This window comes from Anomaloglossus baeobatrachus, chromosome 7 (assembly GCF_048569485.1).
Source record: "Anomaloglossus baeobatrachus isolate aAnoBae1 chromosome 7, aAnoBae1.hap1, whole genome shotgun sequence".
NCBI classification, from domain to species: Eukaryota; Metazoa; Chordata; class Amphibia; order Anura; family Aromobatidae; genus Anomaloglossus; species Anomaloglossus baeobatrachus.
This window is the reverse complement of record NC_134359.1, coordinates 1184825-1197023: the sequence shown is the minus strand read 5'-3', so window position 1 is coordinate 1197023 and position 12199 is coordinate 1184825. Positions and strand designations below refer to the sequence as shown.

Genomic DNA, 12199 nt, shown 5'->3' with positions numbered 1-12199 from the left:
TTATCTCATCTGGAAACTGGAGTGTATTTGAAACTTTGTAAACTATCACAAATGAGAAATAAAGTACCGCATTTTTCGGACCATAAGACGCACCCCCCCCCCCAAGTGTTGGGGGAAAGTTGGGGGTGCGTCTTATGGTCTGAATATAGGGCTGCGGCTGGGAATGAGGGTGCTGCGGTGGAGAGGGTCATCGGCGGCACGAGCAGGCTGTAGCATCCTGCCGTGACCACGTGGGCCCGCTCATTAGATATGCACGCCCAGTATCTCTCAGCACTGAAGCCAGCGCTGACAGGTGGGCGGAACGATGGGTGGGGAGTGCGAGCATATTAAACAACCGGCCGTGATCACCCCTGACAACTACAGCCTGGAGTGATCATGTATGGTTGTATTCACTGACCCCCGCGCATCATTATCAGCGCGGGGCAATGAATAAGTACGGTACACTCACCCGTCACCGTTCCCCTGCAGCACCGCAATCTCCTGTCTGCCAGCCAGCTGATCTGTGTAGTGAGCGGTGAGCACAGAGATGACGTCATCCCTGTGCGCGCTCTCCACACACATCAGCCGGCAGACAGGAGGACATTGCGATGCTGCAGGGGAACGGCTCCACACAGGACAGCTCAACTATGGAGACGTATCAGTCTCAGGCGAGGGATATGACTAGACGTTTTGTAGATAGAGGCTACCCCCGTAAAGTACTACATCAGGCTAGGGATCATGCTGAAAAGCAGGATAGGATGGTACTTTTGCATGGGTGTGGTAGAAAAAGGAAAGAGGAGGAAGATATCACCAGATTGATTGGCACATTCGATTGCCAGAGCGAGCGGGTTCGCAGAGTGCTTTTTAAACATTGGGATATTATGACTCTGGATCCCGATGTAAAGCACATGATCTCACAGAGACCGAGTATCACATACAGGAAAGAGAGGTCGCTTAGGGACAGATTGGTCCACAGTTGTTACACCAGACCAAAATCCCCCGGTACGTGGTTAGATAGAGGTATCTGTGGTTTTTACAGATGTGGAGATTGTTCATATTGTAACTCCATGAGACCTGCGAAGTCCACCAGAAGCTCAAAAAACGGGAGAGAATTCTTCCTAAGGTCTTTTGCTAACTGCAAGACGATGGGACTGATATATGTGGCCACGTGTTCGTGTCCCATGGACTATGTGGGCAAAACAAAGAGGGAGTTACGAAGAAGGGTTGGAGAGCACCTTGGCGATATACGGAACAAACGGGACACCCCCCTGGGGAGGCACATGAACTCTCGGCATGGGGGCAATATCCATGAAGTGAAATTTCAGGTACTGGAGGTGGTGAAGAGCAATCCCAGAGGCGGTGATCATGATAAGATTCTGTTGAGGAAGGAGTGCGAATGGATCTTTAGAATGGAGTCAGTACAGCCTGGAGGTTTGAATGAACAGATATCATACGCCTGCTTTCTCTGATTCCGGGGGTTGATTCTAGGGGTTCCTGGGGTTGGCTGGCCTGAATCCCGTCATAGGGAGGTATTATTTACGTAACACACATGTTTATATGTGAAAGAGATCTAGATCGATGCTGGAGTGGGTTTTCTACCCATCTGCCGGTCTTCCCCCTTCCCCCCCCCCCCCTTCTCCCCTTGGCATGTTCCTCAATGCCTTCTGCCTTTTCCCTAGAGACCCCTTTTGTCCCATGGTGCTCTCTTGATGTAAATTTGGGGATGTGATGTTATATCACATGTTCATCAGTGTGATACCTGGGTTGTTAGAAGTATAACATAAACGTTGGTACAGGATGTCCCTAGGTTGAAATAGGATCATATATTGACCTATACACTAGGAGTAAAGGATGCTTGCTAGATTCTGGGGGTAATTCATCGTTCCCCCACTTCCCCATTGATTGGTTCAACTAGCGCCCCACCGTGGGAGTGGTCGAGGGATGACGTCCAATATGGGGCGGGCTTGTTTATGCTGCTCCACGCCCACGTTCTCGGCCGCATGTACCCGCGTGACGTCACTTCCGGTTACCGGTCGTTGACGTCACTTCCGTTTCCGTCTGGCGCTCCGAGTGTGGAACGCAAGCGGCGTCACACTATGGAACGCATCGGGGGGCGTTCCCGGAAGCATATAACTATCAAATATGACTTTGAAATAGAAGGTATGTGAACGGGACAGAACATGTGGTCACCGGTGCGGTAATCATGCGCCCATATAGGGACCCCTACTGTACACATTGTTGAAGGGACTTTGACACCTGACAAGGGATCTTATTTTAATAATACATCACGAGGGCCTGGCTTGTCGAGGTGGGGGGGAGTGTCTGGGCGGGGGGATGGGGGGTTGGGCTGATTGGCTGAGGATGGGGGCGGCCCACTACCAGCAAGGTTTAAAAGGAGAACTAAGTGCATCGGATCTCCCCCCTTATCCTGACATCATGCTGTCCTGAAACCGGCTGGCAAGCCTTGTATCAAGCCTCCTGATGATCCGTGTCCGGAGAAACGCGTAGAGGCAGAACCGGGGCAATTCTGGGACCTACACATGAACCCTTTTCACACGATAAGTGTTTCATCTTTTGAATTTTTGGCTGCTTTAGGCAGCTGCACTTGGTATGCGCTGATATATTTCGTTCAGGAGCAAACTGGCCGTCTTCAATAGTCAACATTGGAGGCCAGGGTGTGGTCTTGAATTTGTACATCTTATTACACTAAGCGCCTCTATGCTCATTATTGTGCATATCAAGGGGTAATTGTGGCCATTTAATGCATGCACCTGCTACTGGCATTGTTTCTTGGGGTCATATAGGACTACACATTTAGTGTATTTGATATTTGTGGTCTGTATTATTACCCCGGGTTCACCAATGACATTGGAGGTGGTCTGAACCTGGTGTTCATGTGTAGTTGTCCCAATCTTTCTGTCCACTGAAGAATGAGTGTACCCTGTATATGATCCCTGACTTCATCTGCTTTTCACCATCTTTTTGAGGGTTTTCATAGGGATATCACAGGGTCAGCCACCGTAGAGTGGGGGCGCCATTTTCGTAGCTATCAGGGTGCCGACCCCCGCGGTAGGTAGTGGACAGGAGGGAGGGTCATTGTAAAGGGTAAGCATCTTACCTTCTTCCCTCTTTTTCTTTATAATTTATTTGCACAAAGGTTGTGGATTTTAATAAGTATCAATAAAATTTGAAATTTTAAAAGGGTTATATGATTAGTTACACAATATCCCCCCCTTTTTTCATATAGTTAGAGAGCGGTGAGCACAGAGATGACGTCATCGCTGTGCGCGCCGCTAGTCACGGAGGTCAGCTGACCGGCAGACAGGAGGAGATCGCGGTGCTGCAGGAAACCGTGATGGCTCCACACAAGTCAGCAGTGCTGCTGCTGCCAAAGACAGGAGGAGGAGCGATGCTGCATGGAGCAAGCAAAGGTGAGTATAAACGTTTATTTTTTTTATGTGATACAGGATACATGTCATATAGTAGGATGGGGTCATATAGCAGGATGGAAGGGGGTATATAGCAGGATAAGGGCATATACCAGGATGGCAGTATATAGCAGGATGGGGATATATAGCAGGATGGGGATATATAGCAGGATATGGGGATATATAGCAGGATATGGGGATATATAGCAGGATGCCAGTATATAGCAGAATAAGGGCATATACCAGGATGGGGTACATATACAAGGCAGGAGGATCATTACCAGGATGAGGTACATTAGTAGAGAATTTGGGGACATTACCCCCATAACAGTGTAGGCAGCAGATCCTCGCCCCATAACTGTGTCATGACCACATTTTTTGCTTAAAATTTTATTTTCCTATTTTCCTCTAAAACCAGGGTGCGTCCTATGGTCCACTGCGTCTTATACGGTAACATCACTCATCCTAATGAAATCACACCCCATTTTCAGATAGAATTCAAAATTGAAGGAAAAATTGCAAAATGAATAAAAAAGGTGTAAAAAAAAGGATGTACTATAAAGAAATGATATATAAATATATTGATGTAATATAAAGCAACAAAAAAAAATCCACTGCAAAGATCGCTAAATACACCAGGAGCAAGAAAAAAAAAACAAAAAAACCTAGTAATAAGAAGGCAGGGTTGTGAGTTACACAGAAAAGTGTTGTCTTGTCTTGGAGCACAATAACCTGCAGCTGCATGCACCACACTAAGGCGGGCTTTGCACGTTGCGACATCGCAAGCCGATGCTGCGATGTCGCACGCGATAGTCCCCGCCCCCGTCGCAGCAGCGATATCTTGTGATTCCTGGCGTAGCGAACAAAAATCGCTACGCCAGCTTCACATGCACTCACCTGCCCTGCGACGTCGCTGTGGCCGGCGTCCCGCCTCCTTCCTAAGGGGATGGGTCGTACAACGTCAGAGCGACGTCACACGGCAGGCGGCCAAAGCGGAGGGGCGGAGATGAGCAGGATGTAAACATCCCGCCCACCTTCTTCCTTCCGTATAGCCGCCGGCGGCAGGGAAGGAGATGTTCCTCGCTCCTGCGGCTTCATACACAGTGATGTGTGCAGCCGCAGGAACGAGGAACAACATCGTGCCTGTCGCGGCAGCGTAATTTTGAAAGAGTCGAAGCCTACACCGATGATACGATAACGACGCTTTTGCGCTCGTTAATCGTATCATCTAGGATTTACACACTACAATGTCGAAAGTGACGCCGGATGTGCGTCACTTTCGATTTGACCCCACCGACATCGCACGTGCGATGTTGCAACGTGCAAAGCCGCCTTAAGGTTACGTGCACACAGCAAGCTTTTGGTGAGTTTTTTTATGTTGCAGAATTTCTCTACCTATTGTGGAAATTAGGTGACTTGTGATTTTTTACATGCATTTTAGATGCTGCGGTTTTTGTCTCTTCTTGTTATGATGTTTTAAGTAAAGCTGCTTTGTGTTTGATGCTTTCTGACAATGAGCTTTGACAAAACTTCACGCGTATTACATGTGCTCCACAGTTGAAACACTACAAAATGCAAGTGCACTTTTTATTGGTGTTTTTTCTGTATGTAATGCAAGTCTATGAGGAAGATCTGCACATGAAACTCACTGGAAAAGATATTGTCATGTTGCAGAGTTGATAAACATCCCGTAGGTCAGATCACAAGGAGATTAAAAGCTCAGCGGGCAGGAGATTCCCCTTCACTTTGCTGGAATTGTTAGACGCTGCATTTTTGATGCAGAGAAAGTACGTAGTGTCAAGAATTCGGCAACTCATGGCGGGCACACAGCCTAAGATGGCATTATGTCCACCTCCAAGCGTAACCAGATGTACAATAAACATGTCGGCCACCATGAAGGGCACAGTGTAGATGAGTGTAATGGATTAGAATGACCTATCATATACAATGGAGTCATCCTCCGCTCTAATGGATATTACTGGTATTCAGAAGACTTCATTTCTGATGCACGACTTAGGTTTATCTAAGAAATAATCAATAGGAAGAGTTTTTTGTGTGGCTTCATGGCTCTAGGACAAGTAAAACGTCTGCCACCCTCCCCCTCAAAGCAGAACGAGAGCTCAGCCGAGCGGCTCTGATCAATAAACATCATTTTCACAATCTATTCCAGCAGAACTGATGCCACATAATGACCCTGTCAAGGTGACTGTGCCTGCGGCATATCCTCCACCATGATTTACTGTACCTGGTAACCAGGAGGCAGCACCACCATACTGATATCTTTTTCTTCTCTCAACAGGGCTCATAGTTCTGACTCTTACTCTCTGCTGGATGCCCAACCAGGTCCTCCGCATCATGGCAGCCAGCATACCCAAACAGGAGTGGACAGTCAGCTACTTCCGTGCCTACATGACGCTGCTTCCAGTGGCTGACACCTTCTTTTACCTCAGCTCTGTTGTGAATCCGCTTTTGTACAACATTTCTTCAAAACAATTCCGAGACGTGTTCCTTCAGGTCCTTCACTGTCATTTGACCCTGGAACATATCAACGTAGAAAGGCTTCGCAGAGTTCACCTACACTCTGCTGCCAGCAGCACGAACTACAAGCGGCCGCTGGTCTCCATGTCCTTGAAAAGAAACAGCACAGCCACGCCACAAAATAAGAGTCAGACTTTCAGCCTTTCTGGGCAGGAGAGAAGCCTGGTAACAATGCCTTCCCATCAAGGTCACTCGGATGGAACGAAGCCGGTGACATCTGGAAGTAACGGCGTCTATGAAAGTGAAATCTGAGACATTCAGATCCACACAGCGTTTCACCAAAGGACACACAACGAGCTAGTTACTGACGCAACCTACTTGTGCTTTTATTGTTGTTACACTTTATTTGTAGTGCCATCATATTCCATAGCACAGTGCAAGGTGAGAGTGAAGATAAGCAGGTAACACACAAGAATGGGAGACATACAATATGGTGGAAAGGGGCATGGGCAGGAATAAAACACAACTGGAAGATTTACAAGAGGATGGAAGTGAGAGCAGTTTACAACATACTAAGAATGACCATGAGAAGCAGCAAAAAACCACACAATATAGAAAGGGGCACAAGGAGACATGTAACATGATGGGAAGATGAGCGAGGAGACAAAATGGTGGCAACGTGCGCAGGGAGTTATTGCTGTGTCTTTGGGATGAAAAGACACAAACATTGTATTCCAACTGTAATAAACTTTCTTCAGTCTCTCTTGACGATTCATTTATTTGGTTCAATATAAACCATGGAGCGTGAGATGTCGTAGACAAAAGATATGAGGTAGATAGGCGTGATCATCCTCACCTTCTGCTTGAACACTGTGGAAGAGAATTGTGGAAGAGGAGGGGTGCTGGGCGTCCAGGGTGTGGGGGGCTTGTGGAGGTCGCTGGCCTGGCTGCTGTTTCCTGTTCTGAATTGTAGCATATACACATATAATAAAGCTGGAGTGACACTGGCCTGTTACATGACTCGAGTGATGGCAGAGGGACCCACTCATGGCACGGGGATCCTGTAGGAAGTTGCTTTGTTTCCACACGTTTTTCATTTTTTCTTTAAATGCCTTTTGTCAGAACGGCAGACATCAAACCCCAATCAGAAAATATAAGAAAATAGATTTTTGGTGACCTGTTGAAACAAACCAACAAAGTAGTCCTGAGCTACAAACTGGCTAGAGCAGTTCTGCAAAGATGAGCAGTGCCAGGAGCGCCATTGGAGCCCCCCATCTATGAGATACGGCCAAATTCCTGCTCTTCTTGGCCCGGGGACCATTGCAAAGAGAGGTGTCACAGCAGCTGATGCAAACTGAATTGACTTTGCCTGGGGTGCAGAAAGACTGGTATCCAGCGGAGGCGATGAGGCAGGCGGCTGAGGAAGCACATGACTTACGATACATTATCCCTGGAAAACAAGAACAAGCAATTACAGGCTGATCAGAGAAACCATCATCTGTGAAATGAACTATTGATATTCTGGAATCACAGCCCGTCCACATCGAGCCAACGGAACCTCCTCATGATAGCGCCATAATCAGCATCATGTGCGAAGAAAACCCACAAAACTATTAAGGGCGTTGTCTCAAGGTCACATGATATATGTTATGTATATGTATACAGTAAGAACGAGGACAACCAAAAACAGCAGCTCCAATACACACAAGGGACACTGCAGACTCCGATACTCGCACTGCTATTCATCTCATGTCTCCAGACAACAGGTCCTCCGCACAATCAGACCACATAGACACTGAAGGCTCCATCAAATGTGGACTAATGACCCCACTGCATGAACACTGCTGAGCTCACAACATGTGAACTAATGACCCCACTGCATGAACACTGCTGAGCTCACAACATGTGAACTAATGACCCCACTGCATGAACACTGCTGGGCTCACAACATGTGAACTAATGACCCCACTGAATGAACACTGCTGAGCTCACAACATGTGAACTAATGACCCCACTGCATGAACACTGCTGAGCTCACATGTGAACTAATGACCCCACTGAATGAACACTGCAGAGCTCACAACATGTGAACTAATGACACCACTGCATGAACACTGCTGAGCTCACAATATGTGAACTAATGACCCCACTGTATGAACACTGCAGAGCTCACAACATGTGAACTAATGACCCCACTGCATGAACACTGCTGAGCTCACAACATGTGAACTAATGACCCCACTGCATGAACACTGCTGAGCTCACAACATGTGAACTAATGACCCCACTGCATGAACACTGCAGAGCTCACAACATGTGAACTAATGACCCCACTGCATGAACACTGCTGAGCTCACAACATGTGAACTAATGACACCACTGCATGAACACTGCTGAGCTCACAACATGTGAACTAATGACCCCACTGCATGAACACTGCTGAGCTCACAACATGTGAACTAATGACCCCACTGCATGAACACTGCTGAGCTCACAACATGTGAACTAATGACACCACTGCATGAACACTGCTGAGCTCACAACATGTGAACTAATGACACCACTGCATGAACACTGCTGAGCTCACAACATGTGAACTAATGACCCCACTGCATGAACACTGCAGAGCTCACAACATGTGAACTAATGACCCCACTGTATGAACACTGCTGAGCTCACAACATGTGAACTAATAACCCCACTGTATAAACACTGCTGAGCTCACATGTGAACTAATGACCCCACTGAATGAACACTGCAGAGCTCACAACATGTGAACTAATGACACCACTGCATGAACACTGCTGAGCTCACAACATGTGAACTAATGACACCACTGCATGAACACTGCTGAGATCACAACATGTGAACTAATAACCCCACTGCATGAACATTGCTGAGCTCACATGTGAACTAATGACCCCACTGAATGAACACTGCAGAGCTCACAACATGTGAACTAATGACACCACTGTATAAACACTGCTGAACTCACAACATATGAACTAATGACACCACTGTATAAACACTGCAGAGCTCACAACATGTGAACTAATGACTCCACTGCATGAACACTGCTGAGCTCACAACATGTGAACTAATGACCCCACTGAATGAACACTGCAGAGCTCACAACATGTGAACTAATGACACCACTGTATAAACACTGCTGAGCTCACAACATGTGAACTAATGACACCACTGCATGAACACTGCTGAGCGCACAACATGTGAACTAATGACCTCACTGCATGAACACTGCTGAGCTCACTACATGTGAACTAATGACCCCACTGTATAAACACTGCTGAGCTCACAACATGTGAACTAATGACCCCACTGTATAAACACTGCAGAGCTCACAACATGTGAACTAATGACCCCACTGCATGAACACTGCTGAGCTCACAACATGTGAACTAATAACCCCACTGCATGAACACTGCTGAGCTCACATGTGAACTAATGACCCCACTGAATGAACACTGCAGAGCTCACAACATGTGAACTAATGACACCACTGCATGAACACTGCTGAGCTCACAACATGTGAACTAATGACACCACTGCATGAACACTGCTGAGATCACAACATGTGAACTAATGACACCACTGCATGAACACTGCTGAGCTCACAACATGTGAACTAATGACACCACTGCATGAACACTGCTGAGCTCACAACATGTGAACTAATGACCCAACTGTATAAACACTGCTGAGCTCACAACATGTGAACTAATGACCCCACTGTATAAACACTGCTGAGCTCACAATATGTGAACTAATGACCCCACTGCATGAACACTGCTGAGATCATAACATGTGAAGTAATGACCCCACTGTATAAACCCTGCTGAGCTCACAACATGTGAACTAATGACACCACTGCATGAACACTGCTGAGCTCACAACATGTGAACTAATGACCCCATTGCATGAACACTGCTGAGCTCACTACATGTGAACTAATGACCCCACTGTATAAACACTGCTGAGCTCACAACATGTGAACTAATGACACCACTGCATGAACACTGCAAAGCTCACAACATGTGAACTAATGACCCCACTGCATGAACACTGCAGAGCTCACAACATGTGAACTAATGACCACACTGTATGAACACTGCTGAGATCACAACATGTGAACTAATGACACCACTGTATAAACACTGCTGAGATCACAACATGTGAACTAATGACCCCACTGCATGAACACTGCTGAGCTCACAACATGTGAACTAATGACCCCAGTATGAACACTGCTGAGCTCACAACATGTGAACTAATGACCCCACTGTATAAACACTGCTGAGCACACAACATGTGAACTAATGACCACACTGTATAACCACTGCAGAGCTCACACCATGTGAACTAATGACCCCACTGCATGAACACTGCTGAGCTCACAACACGTGAACTAATGACCCCAGTATGAACACTGCTGAGCTCACAACATGTGAACTAATGACCCCACTGTATAAACACTGCTGAGCACACATGTGAACTAATGACCCCACAGTATGAACACTGCTGAGCACACAACATGTGAACTAATGACCCCACTGTATAAACACTGCTGAGCTCACAACATGTGAACTAATGACCCCACTGCATGAACACTGCTGAGATCACAACATGTGAACTAATGACCCCACTGCATGAACACTGCTGAGATCACAACATGTGAACTAATGACACCACTGTAAAAACCCTGCTGAGCTCACAACATGTGAACTAATGACCCCACAGTATGAACACTGCTGAGATCACAACATGTGAACTAATGACACCACTGTATAAACACTGCTGAACTCACAATATGTGAACTAATGACCCCACTGCATGAACACTACTGAGATCACAACATGTGAACTAATGACCCCACTGTATAAACACTGCTGAACTCACAATATGTGAACTAATGACACCACTGTATAAACACTGCTGAGATCACAACATGTGAACTAATGACCACACTGTATAACCACTGCAGAGCTCACAACATGTGAACTAATGACCCCACTGTATAAACACTGCTGAGCTCACATGTGAACTAATGACCCCACTGTATAAACACTGCTGAGCTCACAACATGTGAACTAATAACCCCACTGCATGAACACTGCTGAGCTCACAACATGTGAACTAATGACACCACTGCATGAACACTGCTGAGCTCACAATATGTGAACTAATGACCCCACTGTATAAACACTGCTGAGCTCACAACATGTGAACTAATGACCCCACTGTATAAACACTGCTGAGATCACAACATGTGAACTAATGACCCCACTGCATGAACACTGCTGAGATCACAACATGTGAACTAATGACCCCACTGCATGAACACTGCTGAGCTCACAACATGTGAACTAATGACCACACTGTATAACCACTGCAGAGCTCACAACATGTGAACTAATGACCCCACTGCATGAACACTGCTGAGCTCACAACATGTGAACTAATGACCCCACTGTATAAACACTGCTGAACTCACAACATGTGAACTAATGATCCCACAGTATGAACACTGCTGAGCTCACAACATGTGAACTAATGACCCCACTGCATGAACACTGCTGAGCTCACAACATGTGAACTAATGACCCCACAGTATGAACACTGCTGAGCTCACAACATGTGAACTAATGACCCCACTGTATAAACACTGCTGAACTCACAACATGTGAACTAATGACCCCACTGCATGAACACTGCTGAGCTCACAACATGTGAACTAATGACCACACTGTATAACCACTGCAGAGCTCACAACATGTGAACTAATGACCCCACTGCATGAACACTGCTGAGCTCACAACATGTGAACTAATGACCCCACAGTATGAACACTGCTGAGCTCACAACATGTGAACTAATGACCCCACTGTATAAACACTGCTGAGCACACAACATGTGAACTAATGACCCCACTGTATAAACACTGCTGAGCTCACAACATGTGAACTAATGACCCCACTGCATGAACACTGCTGAGCTCACAACATGTGAACTAATGACCACACTGTATAACCACTGCAGAGCTCACAACATGTGAACTAATGACCCCACTGCATGAACACTGCTGAGCTCACAACATGTGAACTAATGACCCCACTGTATAAACACTGCTGAACTCACAACATGTGAACTAATGACCCCACAGTATGAACACTGCTGAGCACACAACATGTGAACTAATGACCCCACTGTATAAACACTGCTGAGCTCACAACATGTGAACTAATGACCCCACTGCATGAACACTGCTGAGCTCACAATATGTGAACTAATGACCC

The 12199-nt window shown here is 46.5% G+C and overlaps 2 protein-coding genes across 2 annotated transcripts in view; one reads left to right on the top strand and one right to left on the bottom strand.

Moving 5' to 3' along the window:
* GPR39 (G protein-coupled receptor 39) overlaps positions 1 to 6639 on the top strand; it is a 314090-nt gene extending 307451 nt beyond the window's left edge. The window contains exon 2 of the mRNA XM_075316956.1: positions 5707 to 6639. Within this exon, the coding sequence (XP_075173071.1) occupies positions 5707 to 6197 (491 nt within the window). The 3' untranslated portion in view covers positions 6198 to 6639. The remainder of the gene's footprint in view (positions 1 to 5706) is intronic.
* LYPD1 (LY6/PLAUR domain containing 1) overlaps positions 6247 to 12199 on the bottom strand; it is a 96640-nt gene continuing 90687 nt past the window's right edge. The window contains exon 3 of the mRNA XM_075316957.1: positions 6247 to 7335. Within this exon, the coding sequence (XP_075173072.1) occupies positions 7106 to 7335 (230 nt within the window). The 3' untranslated portion in view covers positions 6247 to 7105. The remainder of the gene's footprint in view (positions 7336 to 12199) is intronic.